General features: G+C 53.3%; 7 protein-coding genes across 7 annotated transcripts; 4 read left to right on the top strand and 3 right to left on the bottom strand.

Annotated features, from left to right (window-relative positions):
* Window positions 1–536: 536 nt before the first annotated feature.
* CCMA1212_007794 (uncharacterized protein) lies at window positions 537–2,389 on the top strand (the record flags this gene model as incomplete). The annotated part of the gene is made up of 3 exons (XM_073704955.1): window positions 537–935; window positions 990–2,179; window positions 2,235–2,389. Exons 1-3 carry the CDS (start codon window positions 580–582, stop codon window positions 2,387–2,389), a joined length of 1,701 nt encoding a protein of 566 aa, XP_073556417.1. The 5' UTR covers window positions 537–579.
* Window positions 2,390–3,199: 810 nt separating this feature from the next.
* On the top strand, window positions 3,200–5,795 carry CCMA1212_007793 (uncharacterized protein; the record flags this gene model as incomplete). Its single annotated transcript, XM_073704954.1, has 6 exons — window positions 3,200–3,396; window positions 3,467–4,070; window positions 4,128–4,208; window positions 4,267–4,895; window positions 4,954–5,136; window positions 5,204–5,795. The coding sequence occupies 6 exons, from the start codon at window positions 3,200–3,202 to the stop codon at window positions 5,793–5,795; spliced, it is 2,286 nt and encodes a 761-aa protein (XP_073556707.1).
* A 245-nt stretch (window positions 5,796–6,040) lies between these two features.
* CCMA1212_007792 (uncharacterized protein) lies at window positions 6,041–6,880 on the bottom strand (the record flags this gene model as incomplete). Its single annotated transcript, XM_073704953.1, has 4 exons — window positions 6,041–6,129; window positions 6,190–6,311; window positions 6,407–6,468; window positions 6,617–6,880. The coding sequence occupies 4 exons, from the start codon at window positions 6,878–6,880 to the stop codon at window positions 6,041–6,043; spliced, it is 537 nt and encodes a 178-aa protein (XP_073556419.1).
* A 2,617-nt stretch (window positions 6,881–9,497) lies between these two features.
* CCMA1212_007791 (uncharacterized protein) lies at window positions 9,498–10,760 on the top strand (the record flags this gene model as incomplete). The annotated part of the gene is made up of 5 exons (XM_073704952.1): window positions 9,498–9,587; window positions 9,653–9,961; window positions 10,031–10,327; window positions 10,398–10,466; window positions 10,533–10,760. 5 exons carry the CDS (start codon window positions 9,498–9,500, stop codon window positions 10,758–10,760), a joined length of 993 nt encoding a protein of 330 aa, XP_073556705.1.
* Window positions 10,761–14,073: 3,313 nt separating this feature from the next.
* On the top strand, window positions 14,074–16,884 carry CCMA1212_007790 (uncharacterized protein; the record flags this gene model as incomplete). Its single annotated transcript, XM_073704951.1, has 1 exon — window positions 14,074–16,884. One exon carries the CDS (start codon window positions 14,074–14,076, stop codon window positions 16,882–16,884), a length of 2,811 nt encoding a protein of 936 aa, XP_073556418.1.
* A 2,558-nt stretch (window positions 16,885–19,442) lies between these two features.
* On the bottom strand, window positions 19,443–19,652 carry CCMA1212_007788 (uncharacterized protein; the record flags this gene model as incomplete). Its single annotated transcript, XM_073704950.1, has 1 exon — window positions 19,443–19,652. The coding sequence occupies one exon, from the start codon at window positions 19,650–19,652 to the stop codon at window positions 19,443–19,445; it is 210 nt and encodes a 69-aa protein (XP_073556516.1).
* An 88-nt stretch (window positions 19,653–19,740) lies between these two features.
* CCMA1212_007787 (Uncharacterized protein) lies at window positions 19,741–22,014 on the bottom strand (the record flags this gene model as incomplete). Its single annotated transcript, XM_073704949.1, has 1 exon — window positions 19,741–22,014. The coding sequence occupies one exon, from the start codon at window positions 22,012–22,014 to the stop codon at window positions 19,741–19,743; it is 2,274 nt and encodes a 757-aa protein (XP_073556513.1).
* Between the last annotated feature and the right edge of the window lie 652 nt (window positions 22,015–22,666).

Here is a 22,666-nt window from a genome sequence, read left to right as displayed (position 1 = left end):
ATCCGTTCAATCACACAGATAGTGGATGGGCCAAAAGCACGTTAAGAGGACCTGTCATGGCGAGATAATGGATTGGGTAACCCTTGTCGACGGGGCACAGAGCGGGCTCCATATGCCTGCATCTCTTCAACCAGCAGAGAGGAAGCGATAACATGAGGATCAATCAATCCAACTCACGATGTCTTTGTGAAATGCAGAAGTATGGAGAGCAATCTACTACTTGTCTTGTGGACTGTATTGCTTGTCAAACCAATCCAGAATCGCACGGCTTGCTTCCTTCTTGTAGCACCTTGAGTCTCCCGGCTGGAAGTTCACTATCCACAAATTGGGCAAGGGACTTTTTCTCCCGAGCGCATCTCCGTCCCGGTTGGCGCTACACTAAGACGCAACTATGCAAGGGCCTGCCTGATTGTGGTGGCGGGGACCTCGAAGCTCTCTCTTGTCGGCAACTGATAAAGCGAGCTGAATCCTCTTCCGCATTCTACCTCGTCTTCTTCTACTTCTTGATCTTACCCCTGTGTGTGAAGCCATAAAAGATACTGGCTTTTGATCGTTGCCGGGTTCTTTTGCGTCTTCACAATGGCAGTCTCCAAGCTGTCTCTGCTGCTGGCCGGCGTCGCTGGAGCTTCCGCCTACATCGCCGCTCCAGCAAGAGGCTATGGCCAGGAGCTGCTGAGCTCCATCACGCACTCCATCACGCACCCCAAGCTCCAGTGCGAGCTGCCGCCCGTTCTCGATCCGAACGGCGATGGCCTTCCTTCCGCCGACGAGCTCTTCTCGTCCAAGTCGGTGCGCGAGCTGCAGGTCAAACGCCTTCAAGCCATTGTACAGGTTCCCTCTGTCTCGTATGACGACCTGGGTCCCGTCGGCGAAGATGAGCGCTGGGCGCCTTTTTTCGACCTCCACGATGTCATCAAAGAGGCTTTTCCCAATTTGTGAGCAGAATTGTGTGTCACGCGGCTCTTACAAAGCTTCTAACAATCAAGTAGGCACAAGAAGGCCAAGCTCGAAAAGGTCAACACTCTCGGCCTCCTCTACACCATCCAGGGCTCCGACGAGTCGCTCAAGCCGGTGCTGTTGATGGCCCACCAAGATGTCGTCCCGGTTGCTGATGAGTCGACATGGACGCACCCGCCATTCGACGCCGTGTATGACGGCAAACTGATCTGGGGCCGGGGAACCTCGGACGACAAGAACAGCCTCACCGCGGTTCTGTCGGCGTTCGAGGCGCTGCTGTCCAACGACGACTGGGCGCCGAAGCGCACCTTTGTGCTCGCCTTTGGATTTGACGAGGAGTGCTCGGGCTACCGCGGTGCTGGCAAGATCTCCGCTGTCCTCAAAGAGCGGTACGGCAAGGACAGCTTTGCCGCCATCCTGGACGAAGGCGGCCTCGGCCTGCTGGAAGTTGGCAACGCCCTCTATGTGCTCCCGGCCGTGACGGAAAAGGGCCACATTGACATCTTCTTTGAGCTGGACGTTGTCGGCGGCCACAGCTCGATTCCCTTCCCTCACACGGGCATTGGCATCATTGCCGAGATCATCACCGAGCTCGAGTCCCATCCCTTCAAGGCTCAGCTGATTGAGGACGGCCCGGTGCACAACCACCTGCAATGCCAGGCTCGCTACTCGCCCGACGCGCGTCCGGAGCTTACGGAGCTGGTTCGTCAGGGCGACTTGGAGGGTCTCACCCAGTGGCTGGTCAGAGACGGCCGATCCACGCAGTACGTTGTCCAGACGTCGCAGGCCGTCGACGTTGTCAACGGAGGGCAGAAGATGAACGCGATGCCGGAGAAGACCATTCTGGGCGTCAACTACCGCGTCGCCCACCACAACAGCCTTGCCGAGGTGCAGCACAACGCCGTGCGGAGAGTCGCCAACATTGTCAAGAAGTACGGCCTGACGCTCAAGCCCTACGAGGGCGACGACGACTACGAGAAATACGTCGCCAGCCTGGAATCTGAGGAAAAGGACGTCGAGTCGGAAGAGGTCATTGACTACAAGGGGACGCTGATTTTGTCGACCAATGGCAAATCCCACCCCAGCCCTATTTCTCCTACCAGCGGCGCCGCTTGGGATGTGTTTGCCGGTACTGTTCGACACACCTTCCGGTTTGACAATGGAACCGTTGTTCCTACGGGAGAGATTATGACCGGTAACACGGATACCCGCCACTACATCGGTAAGCCAATTCTTGTTGCTCGTGGGAAAGAAGCCCTGCTAACAGATTATGATAGGCCTTTCGGAAAATATCTGGCGCTTTACCCCCGACCGATTCCATGCTGAGAACAACATCCACACGATTGATGAGCATTCGCGGGTGGATGGACACATTGAGATGCTCAAGTTTTACTACGACTTTGTGCGCAACTTTGACGCCGCCAAGCTCTAGGCTTTGGAGGAGATGCTTGAGGAAGCTGTATATCTTGTAGATTGGATTGAATAACGAAGAACGAAGTCAAGAGCTCCTCTTCTTCTCCGGAAAGCCTCTGCCACTGCCAGTATCTGGACCTGCTCTTCGCGGGCCTCTGTTTTGGCGTAATCCGCATCTCTCAAGTGAGCCTCGTCATGAATCCAGCCCCAGTCTCACGTTAGCGACATTCATCACACAAACTTTCTTCCCCAAATCAAGGCTAGGCGTACAATTACCCCGTCTCTCCCCGATTTCTGTGTCTTCTCCCACTTCTTCTACCCCAAATTCCCCCACAAAGATGGAGGCACCAGGTACAGGTACCGACGTACTGCCCCCCTATCCGGCTCATCGAAATAAGCCGAGGGTAAATCGGACAGTTCTGATTCGCTCCAAAAGCTGGGGAAGGGCTCGAACTCCCCCACATGCTGCCGAAAATGCCCTCCGAGGTCGTCCGTGAGCCGAAGCTGGCGATTGCATTGATGAACATGCTTGGAAACAACATCCAACAAGTGAGAAATACGTGCGGAATCCCTCCTTGACGTCTGTCAAGCAGACTCTTGACGGCACTCCCTTGCATATGCCTGATCCTCGCCAATCATCGCCTTCTTCCTCTTTTATCTCGTATTACACCTGAGATCCTATACTTCCAAAATCTCGATCCTTTCCCCGGATCGAGGGTCTCCACATCCCGCATCATCACAACTACGGTGAACCAACAACTTCCCCAGACAACCAAACTTCTACACAGACTTTCACACAAAGCAAAAAGTCGCAAACCAAGTGGACGCAATGGGCTCTTCCAAATCCGAAGAAGAAACAACGGGCTCCAGCTCCCCCTTATCGCGCACCCGGCTGCGCGCAAGCCACGCCTGCACCGTCTGCCGGATACGCAAAGTGAGGTGCGATGTCGTCGTCACCGGCTTCCCGTGCACAAACTGTCGGCTGGACTCGGCCAGTTGCAAGGTCATGCCGCGCAAGCGCAAGTGGTATGTTATCGTCGAATGTGGACAGGAGGAGCTCCCCGTGTAGGTATTCACAGCTAAATCATCATGACAGGGAGCAAAGGGTGAAGAGAGTGCTCGAACAGGAGGAAAATGAGCGCAAAGATCGGTCACGGCAGCTCGTTGAAGACAGAGCGAAGGCTTCCATTCCCATCAGCTCAGCTGTAAAGGCGCATAGGGAGGTGAAGCCTGACCCTAGCCGGGTTGCCTCGTCCATCTCGCCGCCCTTGACCGCCGCATCGACAATACCCGTCTACCAGCAAGATTTCACAGATGCTCATATTAAACCTCCGAAACACAACTTCGCATTCAGCGACGGCACAGTTGACCCAAGCAAGATCGAGGGGCATGCCAACCATGACAACGGCGGTAATCCCAACTCCTGGGCGCCCGAGTTCGGCAACCTTTCGTTGCCATACTCCAGCTACAACTTTATCGATGCCGGCTTTCTCAATCAGCTGAGCCATACCGATGTCTCGTATCTGGCAGAAAAGGGCTGCCTCACGCTACCTCCAGAGAAGGTCCTGGATGAGTTCTTCCATCAATACTTTTCACACATCCACCCCATCATCCCGCTGCTCAGCGAGGCGGAGTTCTGGGCGGTAGACGCTCGCATTCCTCTGCTCTTGGTTCGGGCAATACTATTCATTGCGTCGCCTGTAAGTCGTTCGGCAGCCGCATTTCTGCAATAGAACTCATAGCTAACATGATTCAAGTACGTATCAACGTCAACGGTACTCAGTCTCGGTTATAGCAGCGTACAAGCAGCCCACACTGAGCTTTATACAATAGCAAAGGTCAGCAATCTTACAACTTGTATCTCCACATGCCCGCTCCTAACATCTTCTCGGATAGACTCTGATGCAGTTCGACATCCACCGAAACAACGTCGTCAATGCTCAAGTAGCCGTCATGCTAACCTACCACTCCCCCACAACAAGCGACACCACAAACACATACTGGATGGTCAACGCGGTCCATTACGCTCGATGCGCCCGAGCAGACCAGTACCACACCCTCAGCGACGGTAACCCGCGAAAACTGCATCTAAAACGGCTCTGGTGGGCCTGTATTCTGCGAGACAGGATATTATCTCTGAGCTTACGACGACCGTTGAACATTGGATGCGACGAATTCGACTTTAGCCTTTCAGGCCTCAGTCTCGCCGACTTCGCGGATGAGATCGAAGTCTCTACGGTGTACGACCGGCCAACGAAGCAGATCCTAGCACACATGATGGCGGCGTTCTGCGAGCTCATCATTCCACTCAACAAGGCTCTGACCATTCTCCATCCCGCAGCCGGGCCCAAGACAGTCACTTCGGAGACAGACATTCAGAAGGAAACAGACGCCTGTGCCGAGACTCTGCGGCTTTTGGACGTTTGGTATCAGAAGACGAGGGAGCGATTTGAGATTTACACGCCGTCGATTGGCGTCCACAAGTCGCTGACAATGTTTACCAAGATGACCTTTATCTACTACTAGTAAGTTTGCCCTCAGCGTTCGGTTGACAAACAAGACGTATGCTGACACCGTTTGCAGTTCTGCGAGGGCGAGCTTGTGCTACCACATGATGCTCCTATCCGTATCCAATCCCAGCCACGCCTCCGATCAAAAGAATGATCTCCAAATACAAGCAGAAATGGACTCTGCATTAAAATGCATCACCGGAATATTCATGCACCTGGCCCGTCTAGGCGTTGTCCAGTACCTTCCAAACACATTGTAAAACCCCCCTAAAATTATCTCCCTCATCCTCATACTTTGTCCGCTGACTTCAATCGACTCCCAGTGTTGCCCTCTCGGCCATTCCTCTCATCTGGCAAGTCCTCGACGCCAAAATCCTCAACACAGGAACCCTGGCCGCAGACAACAAGCGCGACCTCATGGTCTACACAAACGTCATGAACAAGTTCCGCAGCCTCCACGAAAACGCCGACAACGTCCTCAAGTTCATCAAGCAAATAATCACACACATCCAAACCACCGAATCCGTCGACATGACGCAACCAGACCCCCTCTCAGCACCCACAACAACGTCCGAAACACATTTCCCACCCGAACTATTGTCGAATTTCGCACAAGGGGTCAAGCCCCAGCAGCAAGAGACGGACGGCAACAAGAATAGAGGCGGTGGTGATCGTTTTGCTGGTGGCGGGCCGCAAAGCAAATGGGCAAAACTCTTCGCCGGAAACCCAAGGACGTATCTCAGAATTGCGTTGACGATCCAGCATTCGCTTTCAAGTGGCCATTTCCCGTCCGAAGAAGACTTTCCGAAGGCGTTGCAGATGGTTAAATTTGCCGAGGAGACGATGGACAATGGGATTGACGTTGGGCTGTACAAGTATCTGCAGCACATGGAGGATTTCTTGCTGTCTGCATAGCACAACGGAGAGCATCAGAGAACCGTGAAAATGAGAATTGAAGAGTAACCCCCATACATGCTTGCTGTACCTGCCCGTATATATCGTCAGCCGCGACAAACCCAAGTACCTGATTGTATTGTATCTTCTCCGCCGTTTTCTATCCCGCCCGCAGATGTGAAAAAAAAAAAAAAAGAAAAAAGCACTCCATAACAGCAACACCCTCGCAAAACACTTGTAGCGCCGGTAATACTTTGTTGATCCTTCTAGTCCGATTGGCCTCCAGACTCGATATCCTTCTTAGAGTACCCCACGGCCGTCAATGACTGTCCATTGACAGCGACAGGTTTCGCAGCTATCCAGCTGTAAGCATGTCTTCTCGTCCCATTACCCTTGCCACAAGTAAATAGCTTACCAGATAGGACAAAGTAGATTCGCGCAGGCTTGTCTGTGCTGTTGGTCCAGCCGTGTATTGTGCCGCGCTGAACGCAGACATCGCCAGGCTTCATGTGAATCTCAACGTCGTCGTCAAGGTGACTAGACACACATGTCAGACGATCAATCCGCCTCAACTCGTCCCCATTCAATCATCAAGCATTGCGAGCAGTAATCCCAGAAGAAACGCAACATACCAAATCAACTCCCCGCTGAACAAGATGCCAAAATCCAACGACTCCGTCCGATGAAACAGCATCTAGCAAGTCAAATCAGCCCCCCCATCGTCAGCATCAGCAAACCAGCATCACCGTCTTGCAAAACACCACCNATTCCCCCTTCGCATTGACCCCGCCACAAAATCGACTCGATGCAGAAGTGATAGAAAACTAACTCCATAAACATACCCCTGCCTTCTCCACATTCGGCGGAATGTCAACAACCCGGAGGACGACGCCCTTGCCATTCGCCAGGTCCTTGGTCCGGACTTTGGTTGGGTCGACCCATTCGTCGTTGGACGCCGGGAACTCGTGCGTCTCGTACAGCACGGCGAAGTTGGCGCCCAGCGGCGTTGGCAGGCAGGGCACCGTGCCGTCGGCTACGACGACGGCCTTGCCCTGCTCGTCGTGGCCGGTGACGATTCGTCTGGGGTCGGGGAACCAGGCGGGCATGGTGAGAGCAGTTGAGCTTGTGTTTTGAAGGTAGAGATTGTCTCCAAATAAGGAAGCAAATAGAGGCGGAAGATGAGCAAACACAAAGGCAGGAGACACAACTCGAAGAGAGGCTTGGTTAATGATACGTATTAATGACTGAGATAAGAGGCATTGGGTGAAATCGTAGTTATACTGCAAATCACATGACGTCCAAGACAGCCAACGTGTCAATTCCACTACCCTTCTTATTATGCGGTGTAGCTGCAGAAACAAAACTTGGAATGCCGACCCTGTCAATCGCGCGATAGCATCAAATGGAAGATGCAAGCTAGCAAAAAAAAAAGGAGCCCAACAAGACGATTGGGAAAGGGGGCCAAAAATGCAAATGCAAGGCTTGGAAGTTAGCATGTCTGCACATGCATACATGTGCCTGATGAAGAAAGTATTTCATCCATTCAGATTCGACATGCAGCCTTGATCCCACGCTCTCATTTGTTGAGGAAATCTAGGGTGGCTCTCCGGCTAATAGGACTCTTTCATGCACCGCTTGAATTATGCGGGGAGGGGACATGTTGGGAGCAGTAACAACGTGGATGAGAAGGGATTGACGGGCATGAACTAGCACAAAAGAAGACGAATCTTGCGCCTATCTGGCTGGTGTAACGCGACGATAGGGCAGAGCCAATGGATGTGAGATGTCAATCTTTACTCGTGTTACAGCTTGGTATTGCAATACATGATGCCCTTGGTGTGCTGAAGCAGCTGGGCATTCTGTTTCAGACACTTGTGACGCCATCCGCCCCAACAAACTCGTGGGATTGCAGGTGTGTGTGCATGCTTGCTTTGGCTTGGCTACACTTTGGAATACAGGGACAATTGAAATAGGTGGTAATCGCTTTCGGGCGATTGAATGGACTAATAGTACATGTAGGCGAGTAAATCACAAGCTTGGCCACTCAAAGTGCGAACGACTGTTGGTTGCCTTTCCTTCTTGTAAGGTACTACTAGGATCCCGCCTCTCTCTCAGCACTTGTCGGTTCACCAACAGCCATCAAGTCAGACCAGAAAAAGAACAACAAAATGTCCAAGCTCTTCAAGATCTGTGGAGAACGTTTGCATACCGCACAAGTAAGCAAACCATCAGGCTACAAAGCAGACTATTCTTATGCTTATTTCCTCGAATCAGCCACCACCGCCTTGCCAAGTAAGCAACATCGAAGCTGAGATTCCAGTCATCCCAAAACCTCACTTACGGTGTCCATTCGAGATGCATGTTGAAGCATCCCAACTTTATGCTCCCGTACCCCGTACGGAGTGCTTCTATGTACAGCTCTGTCAGAGCTCGATGCATCCATGGCAAAGTACGAGACACCTAGTATCGAGGAGACCAATTAGCCTAAACGCCTTTAACAACATGGCAGCCATTGTAAGGCCGACAAATCTCACATCATTGCCTCACCAACAGAGATGCTAGTAGTGCGTGTAATGTCGTGGCCTGTTGTTATCAACCCCTATCTCGTTACTTCTCATTCTGTGTTGCGAACCGATCTTGAACACTTTCGGTAGTCGAAGCTGTCAGCATCATCCGCCGATGCCAAGGACGGCAGTCAAGGCTGTCATCAACCTCCATCCCAAACAACATCCATGTCCAACCATTGCCATGTAATGACCTCTAAGCCAAAGAGGCATTACAATTGCTCAAAAAGTGCAGCACAACTTGTCTGCTCCCAATACACTTATGAAGAGTCAATGTGTGTATCTGTAACTGCTCTACGGCTTGTAGCAGACTTACAGCAGCTCCTGTACAGTCTGACAGTAAACCGCTTGGCTCCTAATCTCATCACAACGGTTACACCAGCTCCTTATACTCGTACTGCCCATATACATATACCACACGAAATATAGTTACACATGTCATATCGTCTCACAACCGGAAGCTATTCATCCGCAAGCCTGGAGCTTTCGGCCTTTATCGCCAATCAAGTGGGGTAGCCGGTACCCCGGAGATGCCTCACGGTCCGCTTCAGCAGCCTTGTCTTTGAAGTCCGCCAGACAGTTAACCCCGGGGCAGTCCAACACTTTCTTTCCACGCTGTTTTAAGCCAGGAGTGCTTCAACTTGGAGATGGTTGCGCTAACACGAAGAATACATCACGGCGAAAAGTTCGGAGAGGAGATGAGGCATTCGTGTTACAATGCCAGACAAACGGACTTCTCATAGTTGTACCACCTCCGAAAAGCTGAGCTTCAGAATCAATTCGTGACCAGGCAAGGAGAATCATCCCAAAAGAATTCACCACCATAGCAGGGGGTGCCATCCATGCACTTTCTAGTCCAGGAAGTCGTCAAAAATCCGCTCCGCAAAAGACAAGTGGAGTTTTTCTGCTGCTACAGTTCAATTTTAAAACACACCTAAACCGATGAATAGCGCAGTTGAAGGTCGAATATAAAGCCCAAGCTCAGAGCCACCTTCACCTCTTCTCCAACTCATCATCAATCTCCAATCGGCCTTCATTAAGCGTCAACCGTCTTGCTGAGTACTTGCGCCACCACTGAACACCTTGCGATAACTCAGCACGAAGCTATCCGACCACAGACCGCCGCCATCTCGTTAACCCTCAGCCTCGTACCGTCATCATGGGCCAATACATCAGCAACGTCATGACCCAAGGCTGGCCTCCAAAGCCTACCTTTACCGAAAAGGAACTGGGGGACATCGCTGGCAAGGTCAGCCATCTCACAACAGCGGCATTCCAAGCCCTCACCTTGCCACTAACACATCCCCTAAACAGGTCGTCATTGTCACCGGCGGATACTCAGGCGTAGGCTATCAGCTCTCCAAGATCCTCTACGCCGCAAACGCAACCGTGTACATCGCCGGCCGCCGCGAAGAAGTCGGCCTGGACGCCATCAGGACCATCAAGGCAGCTCATCCCGACTCCAAAGGACGGCTCGAGTTCCTGCTGCTCGACTTGGCCGACTTGTCCACGATTAAAGCCAGTGCTGATGCGTTCCTCGCCAAGGAGACCAGACTCGACGTCCTCTGGAACAATGCAGGAATCATGGCTATTCCAAAGGGCGACTCTGGCCTAACGAAGCAGGTAGCTCTCCTTTGCTCGCCATTCATAAGCATGAGCGATTTCAGAGATGGCCTAACAATCGTTGTATAGGGTCACGAATCGATGGTCGGAGTCAATTGTCTCGGCCCCTTCCTCTTCACAAAGCTCCTCCACCCCCTACTTGAAGCAACAGCCAAGACTTCGCCGCCAGGAAGCGTCCGTGTCGTTTGGCTAGGATCCATCATGATCCAGCTGATGGCGCCCAAGTATGGCATGGATGTTGACAACTTTGACTTTAAGAAGAGCAAGCCTTTTCTCACTGTCCGATACTCAATCAGCAAAGCTGGCAACCTCTTCATCGGCAGCGAGTGGGCCGAGAAGGATGCCAAGAACGGAATCTTGCACCTGGTACTTTGAGCACCCAACTACCCCTGTTTACAAGCATCTGAGTCTTTCTAACTATTCCTGTACTGCATAGACTGTGAACCCTGGCAATCTCAGGACACCTCTCCAGCGCGGCATGTCCGCCTTCGAGCGTTATGCAATCGTAAGTCATCTTACATCACAAAATGCCTAGCATAAACATGGCTCGGCGTGCTCACTCCAACCTCAGACATGGCTCCTCCACGAACCCATCTTCGGCGCCTACACAGAACTCTTCGCCGGCCTGTCGCCAGACGTTCGGCCCGAGGACAGCGGACGATTCATCATTCCCTGGGGCCGGTTCGGCACGACGCGCCCAGACATTGACGCAGGAGGCTTGGTGTCCCAGAACGGAGAGCCTTCGAGGGCGGCCAAGTTCTTCGAGTACTGCGAGAGCCAGACAAAGGCTTACGCGTAAAGGGACTGGCTCCATGTCGATGGTACAGGATAGTGTGCGTGTCCTTGTGGCTTGGTATTCTTTGGGAGAAGGGAGTTTGCCAATGACAAGTCAATGTTGTTGTACTATCATATTCTTTGAAGGTCAGTTAGCGTCATCATCTTTCTTTCGTCAGAAATAGTTGGTTCCTATGACGTTGCAAGGGTGCAACTATCCAAGACCGTGATCCATCATGAAACCAAACGTGTCCATTGCTTGGCACAGCCTCTGGCGAAGATGCCCGATTTCCATCTATCGATAGCAGCCCAAGTGCCAGTCAAAACAAGGGAGCAGGAAAAAAAAAAAGAAAGAAAGAAATCCTTGCCCCTGACGATCATTGGAGTCCAAATAAATTGATTCAGTGCACCAATTGCAAGGGTAGATCCTGATCTCGCTACATGATTGATACGCCGTGGGCTTGACTGAGCCATGAGAGGGTTACGCATGCGAGAACGGCGACTGAGACAATGCAGCTTGCGATGAAGCACGTTATTCAGGAGGAGGATGACACAGCCTGAGGGTTGCGACGACGCTGCGGGTCAAATTAGACAAGATCGTCGGCGGCTTCCAGAGTCAAGACAGGTTTCAGCAACTGTTGCAGATGCTGTATCAGACAACATTGACCAATTCTTCTTCATACATCTCAAGACATGATCCGAGTTGGTGAATGGATGGGCATGAGCAGATTCGATCTGTGCTGCGTAACGTGTGTCGGCATGGCGCAGCAGGGCTGAGGACGGCTGTTGATACCACGTTCGTCCAAGGTCCTTGGCATGGAGGCACGGTAGATGCAGATGCAGAGTCATGTAATCACCGATTCGCCACAGGAGTCATCTCGGATCAGACAATTCAGGAACGGACGGAGAAGCTGTTTGTGCGAGACAGCGTTTCCAGGCCTGCCGGTGACTGCCGCCGGGGCCCTGACATGAATCGTACACGTATAAAGCTACACTCCGTTGGTGAGCATTCTCAGGGCCACGAGTTAGTTATCAACACCTCTCCCGTGGATCGAGACTGTGCGAGCTTCCGGTAGTAGCTCTGGTGGATGGACGGGCAAATCATGGAGTTATCTATTAATATCCACGATAGGTCCCGCAGCCGTTCAGGAGCGTGACAAGACAAGATTTTCTGGGTGTGCCTTGGAAGTGGGAGCCGCCAGCGTGGGCCTCCGTTGGTGGTGTTGGTGGGTTCCGTGATGTGCTTCGTGCTTGGTGCTAAGCTTTCCGGGCTCGGTCCGTCCAGGGCCCCCCCCTGATGAGAGCTCGGACAAGGATGGAGCGGGCCAAGGAGCCGGGAGCTGTTTTATCTGAGCGGTTGCTTGTTTTCTGTCTCATGCGAGGAGCTGTTTGTTGGGCAGCAATCAAGATACGGCAGCTGATGGTGTTTCGAATCGGCGGAATTCCATCAAGTGCCGTGGAGGCCAGTCGTACGCTGACCTGTTAGTCGGCCAGAGTCAGGGATCGGTGAGAGCGACGCATAATTTTGCATGATATACGAAGCAAGAAGCTCCTGATACTAGTGCATCTTTATCATCTGAGCTGACAGGCACCGATAAGCTCCTGGGCACCATCCGATAGGTGCGGCCACGACTCAAGATGCCCGGCAGAAGCATTCGAGAACGATATCTAGACAACGTGAGGCTTGATTGGCGTATAAAGCAGATGCTGGCGTTCCATGTGGCGACCCTTGTTGGACCCCCCCCAGCAGCCTCTTATCGAAGCTAAATGCTACGTGGCGAGCTAATGGTTCAGACGGAATCTCCAAGCCAAGAGCCGGTCAAATTGTAGGTGCCTGACAGGGCGGCTTGCATAGTCCGGAGGAAAAGCGAAGGAAAAGTGGTGCGGATGGCGCAAACAGAAGATACGAGCGGCTGCAGTATCATCGCCACCGAGCCGAGCGGGCGTTTGCCGTGTCGTGCCAGATAAAAGGCGGCCGTATAGACGCCGATGGAAACACGGAACTGGTGACATACCGATGAGCCTCAACAGCAAACGCTAACTCGTACGCACAAGAACGAAGAAAGACGTGACGTGTAGATCGATCCAAATGGAATTCGTCCGGAGTCAACATGACATCTGTGGTTGAGCGATAGAGTAAGAGGCTGGTGAAGCGATTCGTGGCTAACAGGCACCGTCTCAAGCCCCGGAGCATTGCTGGACAAACTTGATTCGCCTGGTGAGTCTGCACGTGCGATGGGCCCATGCGGCCAATCCTGAATAGGCAACCCGAGCCCTGCCTCGCCAGCAGGATCTTGGCCAGCAGAACCGCTTTTTCCACTCCACCTGCAAAACTTCTCTCCATCACGCCCGGCCTGTCGACCCGCTGTTCTGTCCTGTTCGCTTCGTGTTTATTGCTGCTATTTGCGATCTTATGCCCTCTATCTACTGCTATATGCGCCCGAATCGCCGGCCATGCCGCTCAGACTACCGATTGGACTAGGCTTGGCACGGTGCTGCTACGACGTTCCAAGGGAAGGCGAGCCGGGATGGGCTGGCTGACCGAGAGAAGAGAACTACATACAGTACAGTACTATCATGGTCATGGCAAGTCATGGCAAGAGTCATGGCAGCAAACGGTGGCAAGCCCCGGACAGACTTGAGTTGACAAGAGGCCGATCAGCAGATGCACCTGTCACCGTTGCTGTTGATCTCGGAAGCCAACTGGATCTTGCCGTAGACCAGCCGATCACGTCAAAAGCAAACGATGGCTGGCAGGCGGTATGGAGCAGAAACGATGGCGAGCATACGATATGTACTCCGTACAGCAGAAAGCACGGCATGGCATGGAGACGGAGAGGATGGAGCACGGCGGAAGGGCCAAGGGGGAAGCGAAAACCGGGGATGGAGGAGAAGTGGCTTCCGCCCAGGTTCCCTGACTCTGCAAGCCGCTTTGCTCATTTTTCACCCCCCTCGCCTCGCCTGCCTTTCTTTCACCTCCGGCATGCTGCTCAACGTTGGATTCCTGCTCGGCAATCCCCCCACCCTCCTTCTCGCCATCGTGGCTGTAATTGCAAATCTAACTGGGTCCGGGACCCAGACAAGCTTTTTCTGCTGTCTGACACGATACCCAAGCGGTATCAGGGTCACCAGTCCTGCCAGAGATCCGGACTTTCATTACTCATCTTCCATTTTCTTCGATCGTTTATTACTTACATGTGCTCATGCATCCGCGGTAGCCTGTCTCCTTCAACACTACTATGTTCCCTCGTCTCCCTTCTTCTGGCTCGAAAGCCCCTCCGTAAACCCTGAGACAGGTCTCAGAGCCGACCGCACTGGCAGTTCGGCACCCCACAACAATGTCAACAGATCCCAAAGGATACGCAGACGTCTACGATATTCCTACGCCGCTCCGCAAGGGTAAGAAGAGGGTCGGATGGAGAGAAGATGGATCGGGACCGCCGTCGGAGAGGTCATCAGCAAACCTCTCAGCTGGCCCAGCCGGCAGAGCGGCTGTCTCTCCCAGCAGCGGCGACATGCTCATGACGGATGCGCCTTCATATTTTGAACACTCACCTCTGGCATCGCCCATCCCAAACCCGCGAGACACAGCCACTCCCCCCGGAGCCCCAGATGCCCAGGAATTGAGACTCGCCTTAAACAAGGTGCTGCTGACTGAGGAGGAGGACCAACCGGTCCATCATTCGCAGACGTCACCGGCACCAACGCCCAACGCTGGAGAATCATCTACTGCCGCAATGGCTCCAAGGCTGCCCAGGCCCGTCCTGAGGCGCAATACCAGCTACAATGCCCAGGAACAAGAGGAGGCCGACCAGGCGGAGAAGCTTGCCACGGAACGCCAGCTCCGATCCATGACGGACGCACGGCAGCGCGCGAATCAGTTGGCCGTGTCGGTTGGCGCTCTCTACTCGCAGTCTGCCCCGGGTTCGAGACGTAACTCCTTCGAGCGTGAAAGGTCATTCCAGCAAGTCTCAGACGATCGTGATCCAGACCTGGATGACGCTGCCGTGCTCTCTCCTAGTACGAGCAGCACTCCTATCATCAGGGAACCTACCACGACCAGCGCCCACACCACCACTCATCGCACCCCCCATAGCTCCCGTCAGTACAAGCCGTACCAGCCACATGAAAAGCAAGAGGAACGTGAGGAGCATGAGAAGCACGACGGAGCGCAGAGGCACAGCAACTCCCATGCTAAAAACCATCCGGTCCACCCGCATCAGTCGCCGACGTCCGGACGAACAACTCCCGTGACAATGCAAAACTACGTCCAAGACTACGTTCCCAGGCCTACTTCGTATCGTGGAGGTATCCTTTCTCAGCTGCTCAAGCTTCAAATGCGCGATGAGAACGGCGCCGACCACGGCCCAAATAGCAGCGGGTTCACCACTCCTACCACTGCGCCCTCGACGCCCATGATGTCGCCCAATCCCTCGCCTCCGTCCTCGAGACGCCCCTCAACCGTCAGCACCGTCCGATCGCGCTCGTCCAGCCGGCTGAGAGGCTACCACAAGTCTCGCGGCTCCACCTCGTCGCTTGCCTTGTCCGAGCTGCTCAAGTCATCGTCCATGTTTGCCGCCCCAGGATCCACGGAGATTTCTGACCGCCTGGTGGAGAAGATGAAGAAGGCCAAGTCGGGAAGGCCAAAGAAGGACGACGTTCGAATCAAGGTTCACATTGCTGGCATCATCTCACGCCACAGGTACCTGCTGAAGCTATGCCGTGCCCTCATGATGTATGGCGCCCCGACCCACCGCCTTGAGGAGTACATGACCATGTCGTCCCGCGTCCTCGAGATCGAGGGCCAGTTCTTGTACATACCATCCTGCATGATCATCAGCTTCGACGACAGCACGACCCATACGGCGGAAGTCAAGATTGTCCGAGAACCCCAGGGGATTGACCTCGGCCGCTTGCGAGATGTCCACAACGTCTACAAGAACGTCGTCCACGACAAGATTGGCGTGGAGGAAGCGACCCGCCGTCTCGACGAGGTCATGAAACGAGGTCCCAAGTTCAAGACCTGGTTCCGTGTCTTCATGTACGGCCTTGCTTCGGTTTGCGTTGCTCCGTTTGCCTTTGAGGGCCGCTTCATCGATCTGCCCATTGCCTTTATCCTCGGCTGTCTGGTTGGCATTCTCCAGCTAGTCCTCGCTCCAAGTAACCCGCTCTACGCTCACGTCTTTGAAGTTTCCGCCGCCCTCGTCACGACCTTTTTGGCCCGCGCCTTTGGATCCATTCAAGGCGGAAATCTTTTCTGCTTTAGCGCGCTGGCCCAGAGCAGCATTGCCCTGATCCTGCCCGGTTACATGGTGCTCTGCGGATCCCTCGAGCTCCAAAGCCACAACATCGTCGCCGGCAGCGTCCGCATGGTGCACGCGGTCATCTACACCCTCTTCCTGGGCTATGGCATCACCATTGGCGCTTCACTGTACGGCATGCTGGACTCGAACGCGGCGAGTGCGACACACTGCGACAACCCGCTCAGCAACAACCGCGGATGGAATTTCCTCTTCGTCCCGGGCTTCACGCTGTGCCTCTGCATTATCAATCAGGCCAAGTGGAAGCAAACGCCGGTCATGACCCTCATGTCCATTGCGGGCTTCTGCGTCAACAACTACTCGAGCACATTCTTCGAGAGCAACAGCCAGATCTCTAACATGCTGGGCGCCCTTACCATTGGTATCTTGGCCAATCTCTACTCAAGACTTGGCCGACACGTGCAAAATGCCTGTCTGGACCTTGTCGAGTGGTGGCAGGCGCGCGTTCAGTCGAGGTTTTCTAAGAAGAAGAAGCCGATGCCTCCGTTGCCCGACGTGGAGTCCAGCGCAGGACCTCCTCCCGAAGAGCCAGAGCGAAAGCCCAGGAAAGTGGGCTACAGCCTTGCCGCCGCCGCCATGCTCCCCGCCATTTTCGTCCAGGTGCCCTCCGGTTTGGCAGCCAGCGGTTCGCTGCTGGCTGGTGTCAACTCGGCCAATCTGCTCAACAACAATACGGGCCATGCCGTCAATAACCAGGTCGATGGCACCGCTTTTACTGTCTTGTTGAGCGTCATCCAGGTCGCAATCGGCATCAGCGTGGGCCTGTTCATGAGCGCCCTGATTGTGTATCCTGTGGGCAAGCGGAGGAGCGGCTTGTTCAGCTTCTGATGCAGCTCGCATATGACGGTTACAGTCACCTCACTCCTCTTCTTGCTTTTTTTTTTTTTTTTCTTTTTCCTACTTTTTTCTCCTTCTTCTTCAGCGTTGGCGCGCAGTGTCACCACATTTTGTTTCCTTTTGTTTTCATGGAATTCTCTTGATTTGGAGTCCGCACAACGCTCATCCAGGGATTTTGGGGGGAGTGCTACGGATACTCTTCGCAAAACGCGGCTTCATATACAGCGATGCGGGCATCCATACAACAGAGCAAGCGGTCCTTACTTTACTTTGTTTTACTTCCATTGGCTTTTGACAAGTTATTTAGCGTGTATGGTGTTTTCCTTTCAGGCAGATGGAGTTGTGGGGTTCCTTTGTCGCATACGCAGTCGGTGTTTTGGGCCATTACAGCAGATTTTCACAGAAGAACATATATAGAATAGATACGGAGTAGCTTTTCTACATTAACATACTTTATTCGACATCACCACATGAGTATATGACAAGTTTGACATGACAACCACTTCTTGGACGGAAACTGAGACTGTGTCGTGGTGAAACGCGGGCCACTCCTCTCATGAGAGTATTGTCATTTGTCATTACACTTTTGTGCACCGCCCTGTTTCTGCCTGCCACCACAGCTTATCGTACACCCCCCCCTTACCGGCATAAGTGCCCAAGGGAGAGAGCTGTTGGAATGGAAGGGACTGAGACGGTTTTCACAACCACGTGTTTGTAAAGGTCAGCTGGGGTCTCAAGCGTCTGAAGCAGAGGATCTTTTGGAGTTCTGAGTGCGAAATGACGGCCGGGGAGGGAATGCGTGAGGTTGAGATTGGGAAGGTGGAATATGCGGGGGAGACATGTGATGGATGCTGGAGGGAGGGCATGTATGAGTACCTGAAGGGAAGAAAGTGTGTTTCTGGTGTAGAGGCAGAATGGCAAGGACTTCTGAGGATAGAGTGTATATGTAGGTGCATGAATAGAGACGTTCTAGATGGATAAGCTACCTATGGTGGGATGGACGGGGTTGAATGAAAGGAATATCATAGATGTATGTACGGAGCAACAGAGCATCATAGATTATCTACGGAGTAACAAATCAGACATTTCGAAGCACCCGCATCTGAAACTGTCGAAACACCCGGTTGGCATGTTGTCCGCCTCTTTTCCATCATCTCAAGTTGTCAGGGTCCCCTCCCTCTCCCGTCAAGGGGGTGTATCTTGTCTTACTTTACGAAGAGGCAAGGGACATTCGATCATATCTCGTGTAATGTGGGGGATGGTGGCGGATGGCATAGCACAAATTACGTTTATGTCGTGGGTTTTCTNAGCCATAGCCGGGGGGGGGGTGAAGTGATTTGGGGTCTCGTGATGGGGTTGGTGTTTTATGGTATGTTCTTATCCGAGGTTATTGAATGTAACTGATCTGTCATGGGCTTGATGGTGAAGTGGTAGATTTGTGACTGTTGTAGCGTTGTGATGGGGGGGATATGTGTGTGAAGAGTGAGGTTGTAGAGAGGAGTTTGTTGAAAGTGAGATTGCTTAAGGGGCGTGGATGAAAAGATGACGTTCTCGTGAAGGCTCCATTATAGAGTCATTCTTCCCGCTTGACTGCGTCACACACTCTGTGGGGTCGTCCGTGTCTCTCTCGCAATTCGTGTCAAGTGGGAAGCCAAGGGCTTGTACTTTATATCTACGTAGGACTCTCAAAGTCAGTCAGTACCATTACTTTATATTTTCATAGCGTTGACGGAGCAAAATGGCTAGCAACTTGTAGATTCATGCTCTTGATGTATAAGAGATGGTAGTAAAAAAAACGTGTTGCTCAACATTGTGCAAAAAAATGGCCTACAGACGTATACAAAATGAAAAGAAAGCAATATTCGCAGAGTTCTTTCTTCTTCTGCTCTATTATTCACGGAGTTCGTGATGCTGCTCCAAGTTCCGCTACCCTGCAAAAAAGTCGTCCAAAAGCCGCCGCCTGAACGGCCAACCGGACTTTCCGCCTCCCCCCCCTTCAAAACACCCCAGTAGCTCACAGCGCAGAAAACCCATCCCCACCAGACCATCAAAACTCTCTGAACAATTCCATTACCCAGAACGAAACATAAACCGATTCCACTCCGTTTTGCTCGTTCTCCAGCCATAGCCCAAGCCTTCGTAGTGCAGAACCGCCAGAGGTCTATAAGCTACCTATTCTGATTTTATTCCCGTGAAAGTCATCGGCCAAATGGTCTAGTGGTATGATTCTTGCTTTGGGTTCCCGACTCAACTGCAAGAGGTCCCGTGTTCAATCCACGGTTTGGCCCAAGAATTGTCTTTTTGCCTTTCACGTCCCTCATCTCTCACGATGCTGTTTCTTTTTGCTCAAGTGATTTCCAGACTTCACGTTCTTTTTGGAACAATCACTACCTGCAAGGCATTGTATTGTTGATTGTTGTCAATCGGTAGCTGTCATGGAGTTTGCTGGCTTCATGTTTGGTGTAAGTCAACCCCCATCCATGCATCGATAGACCGAAAAGTATGTATCATCATTATTCATGTCAACTCATCCTCAAGCAGCCCATCTACTAATCCAACACTCGCAACATATCATACGCCTTATGCGAAACCGCCCTCTTCAGCACCGCCAAAGGATCCGACCTCCCCCTCTTCACCTCCCCAGGCGCAACAACCTCCACCATGTCCCCCTCCACAACCTCAACCTCGCCCCCATCACCCTCACCATCCTCCTCCTCCTCAGCGTCAAACATGCCATTATCCATAAACACCTTCAACATCCCCTGCGAATACCCGCTCACCAACGCCGTCCCCCTCTCCCCCGCAAGCACCGGCTTCGGCGCAACCTCACCCCCCCGTCTTCCTCTTTCACCACTGCCATAACACCAGCTCCGGCATCTCGTACCCGTGCTCCTCGTACCTGCTCCTGATCCTCTCGTACGAAGAAGCCCACGTCGCCTTGTTGCCCTCGCGACGCCCACGGTAGTCCCGCTCCGCCGCGTCAAACTGCATATCGCTAAACACAAACACGCGCTTCAGCATCTCCTCCCTCTTCAACCCCCTTTCCACCGCCGTCGGAAGAATCAAGTCCTCAAAGACAGCCACGAAATCCGTGTTCATCCCCCAGTCCGCACCCATCATGCTCCGAATCTTGTCGCTCAGCGTCAGACTCGCGTCGATGGCCTGCATCTGCGGGCGCGCAGAAAACGTGATAAAGTGCCCCCCGAAGGGCGGCTCCGTCACCTCCGCCACGAGCAGCGACAGTCCTACGGCGGAGTGCATCGGCGTCGTCCCGTCCTTGAAGACAGGGCCCGTCATGCTCCCAGAGACGTCGCATACCGCGATGCACGACGACAGGGTGCCCGAGTCCTTGATCCGCTGGACGAGAGTCTTCCACTGGCCGTCCACGACCCTGGCCTCGATCTCCCTGACCTTGGCATCGATCATCTCCTGCGGACGGAGGCTCCCCAGCGTGGACGCCGGAGGGATGTATTCCGATGCGCTGCGCACCATGGTCGAAGGCAGGAGGACGGCGCCCGAGATGTTGGCCTTTCCTTCGGCAACCTTCCCGAGATACTCCTGAAACCGATCCAGATCCTTCTTGACGAACAGCTTGGTGTAGTTCTTCATCGCAATGGACGGCACGCGGTCGTACTTGATCTTGTCAAACGTCTGAGCACTGACATGCCGCTCAACAACCTCGAGATGCCTCCTCAGCGCAGACACGTCCTTGCGGTACTCCTCCCGCGCATACCGGAGATAGACCTCCCTGCTGACGTCTGGCGCAGAGACGGCGCCGCCGAGGGATTCCCTGGGATACATGATTTCGGCAATGGAGCTGATGATGGAGGTGTGTCTGTCGTGGAAGTTGCCGTGCGAGGGAGCCCACTTTGCACAGAGCGAGATGTTCTTCTTCGCTCTCGGGTCGGAATGTCGAAGGGCTGCCAGGTCGTAAGCAAGCTGCTCGGCAAAGAGTCTTGCGACGGTGATGTGCAGAGCGCGATACACGGCATCGGAGTTGAATCTGGCCATGGCAGCCTCATGACGCCTGTCCCGTTCGCGATGCCTTTCCACCTTGGCCTTTTCCCTTCTTGCCGCCTCCTCCTCCCGCTTCTGCTCCTCCGACTTTGCAGCCTTCTTCAGCCTCTTCTCCTCTCGCAGTCGATACGCTTCAAAGTCCTCCACCTTCTGCGCAAACTCCGGGTTCCCAATGCGCACAGTCTGCTCCTCCAGGGCATGCCTGACATGACGCTGCTTCTTCTGCACGCCCGCCTTGTTCCGCGACCCCTCCCCAGCTCTCCTCCTCGCGATACTCCTTCTCCCCACTCTCCGTTCGCCCTGCCGCTTCGCAATAACCGCCTTCTTGACGACTTCGTTTTCCACATTCAGCACACCCCTCGGATCCTCAAGCACGTCCAACTTCTTCTCCATCCCCAAGACCAGGATATTCAGCAAATCCTTCCAATACCCATGCGCAACGCCATGCCGCACATCAAACCGGTCCACCGCATCCACATCCGCCTCCCGCCCCTCAATCTTGACAAACCCTTCGTCCGAATCATCCTCCTTGCGCACCTTCTTCTCAATCACAGGCCGACTGAGCCACCGCAGGTTGCCCACCAGCGTAAGCGGATGATTCCTCGCCAGCCACCCCGCTGCCCGATAAAACACATGCCTCGAACTCTTCCCCAGATGGATAGACCGCGCATTGAATATCGTCTTGAGCGTAATGAGCGGATGTACCGCCCACGCCGCATCGAGCAGCTCCTTCAATCTCTCCCCGGAAACAACCTCCTCCATCTCATAGAACAGGTCGGCCAGCGCATTCTGTGTAGATCGAAACGCAACGTCTGCGTTTTCCGTCAACATTCGATTCGAAAACTCTTCGTCGTCCTTCTTTTCGTCGGTTGTTGATGTTGGTGGTTTTGCTGCTTCGCCGGTTAATGTGATGCCGTCCATGGAGCCTTCCACTGCCAGGGATTCTAAAGACAGCACCCCGTATTCGCCCCGCAGCTCATTGGAGAGATACTCGTCAAAGGCGGCTGGTGCCTTGAACAGGGCGTCGTGGGAGGGGAAAAGGACGGGGTAGGATGTCTTGAGGAACCAAGGCGCCTCTTGGGCTTGATCCCCTGTTGCAGCCATGGTGAGTAGCTGAATGCAGTGAGCGGCGTGTAAGACGAAGAGAGAAAGAAAGAGTGAGAATTAGCGGTGCACAACCTGCTGTATGGCTATATATAAGAGATCCAATGTCCCTCATACTATGATAGTATCCTGCCAAGCTACTAGTCATGCCGGCGACATCCCCTCGTCCTAATGAAGCTCGCCGGAGTGACTCAGACGGCATGCAGGCAGAAGCCGCGCAGATCAGAGAGGGAGTAAGCGTTGGCTCAGCTCACCGAACCAAGCTCAATGATTGGATGGACAGTGGCAAACATCAAAAGAAGGTGACATAACGGGTCGTTGCATCTTGTGGCTTTCTATGCATCTGCTGAGTGATGGGTAATAGTTTGGGGTGAGGCCGATTGCAAGGCTGACGCATGCAATAATGGCGTACAAATGGGATCGACCCTAGCGCAGAACGGGTGACATGGCATGCAAGAAGAAGAATGGTAAAGGCGGCAAGTAAGCATATCGTGGACTGTTATTTGGTCTGAAGAAGAAGAGAAAACTATATATGGTATCTCATAAGGTGGACATCATGAATTAGTGCAAAGTAGTAGGAAAAATGCCAGGGCTGGTGATGATGCATCCGCTGGCTAACTGAAAGAAACGCATGGGTAAATCATCAAAATCC

This window comes from Trichoderma ghanense (genome assembly GCF_004382785.1).
Source record: "Trichoderma ghanense strain CCMA-1212 chromosome Unknown scaffold_10, whole genome shotgun sequence".
Taxonomy (NCBI): Eukaryota; Fungi; Ascomycota; class Sordariomycetes; order Hypocreales; family Hypocreaceae; genus Trichoderma; species Trichoderma ghanense.
This window is presented reverse-complemented; position numbering and strand designations above follow the sequence as displayed.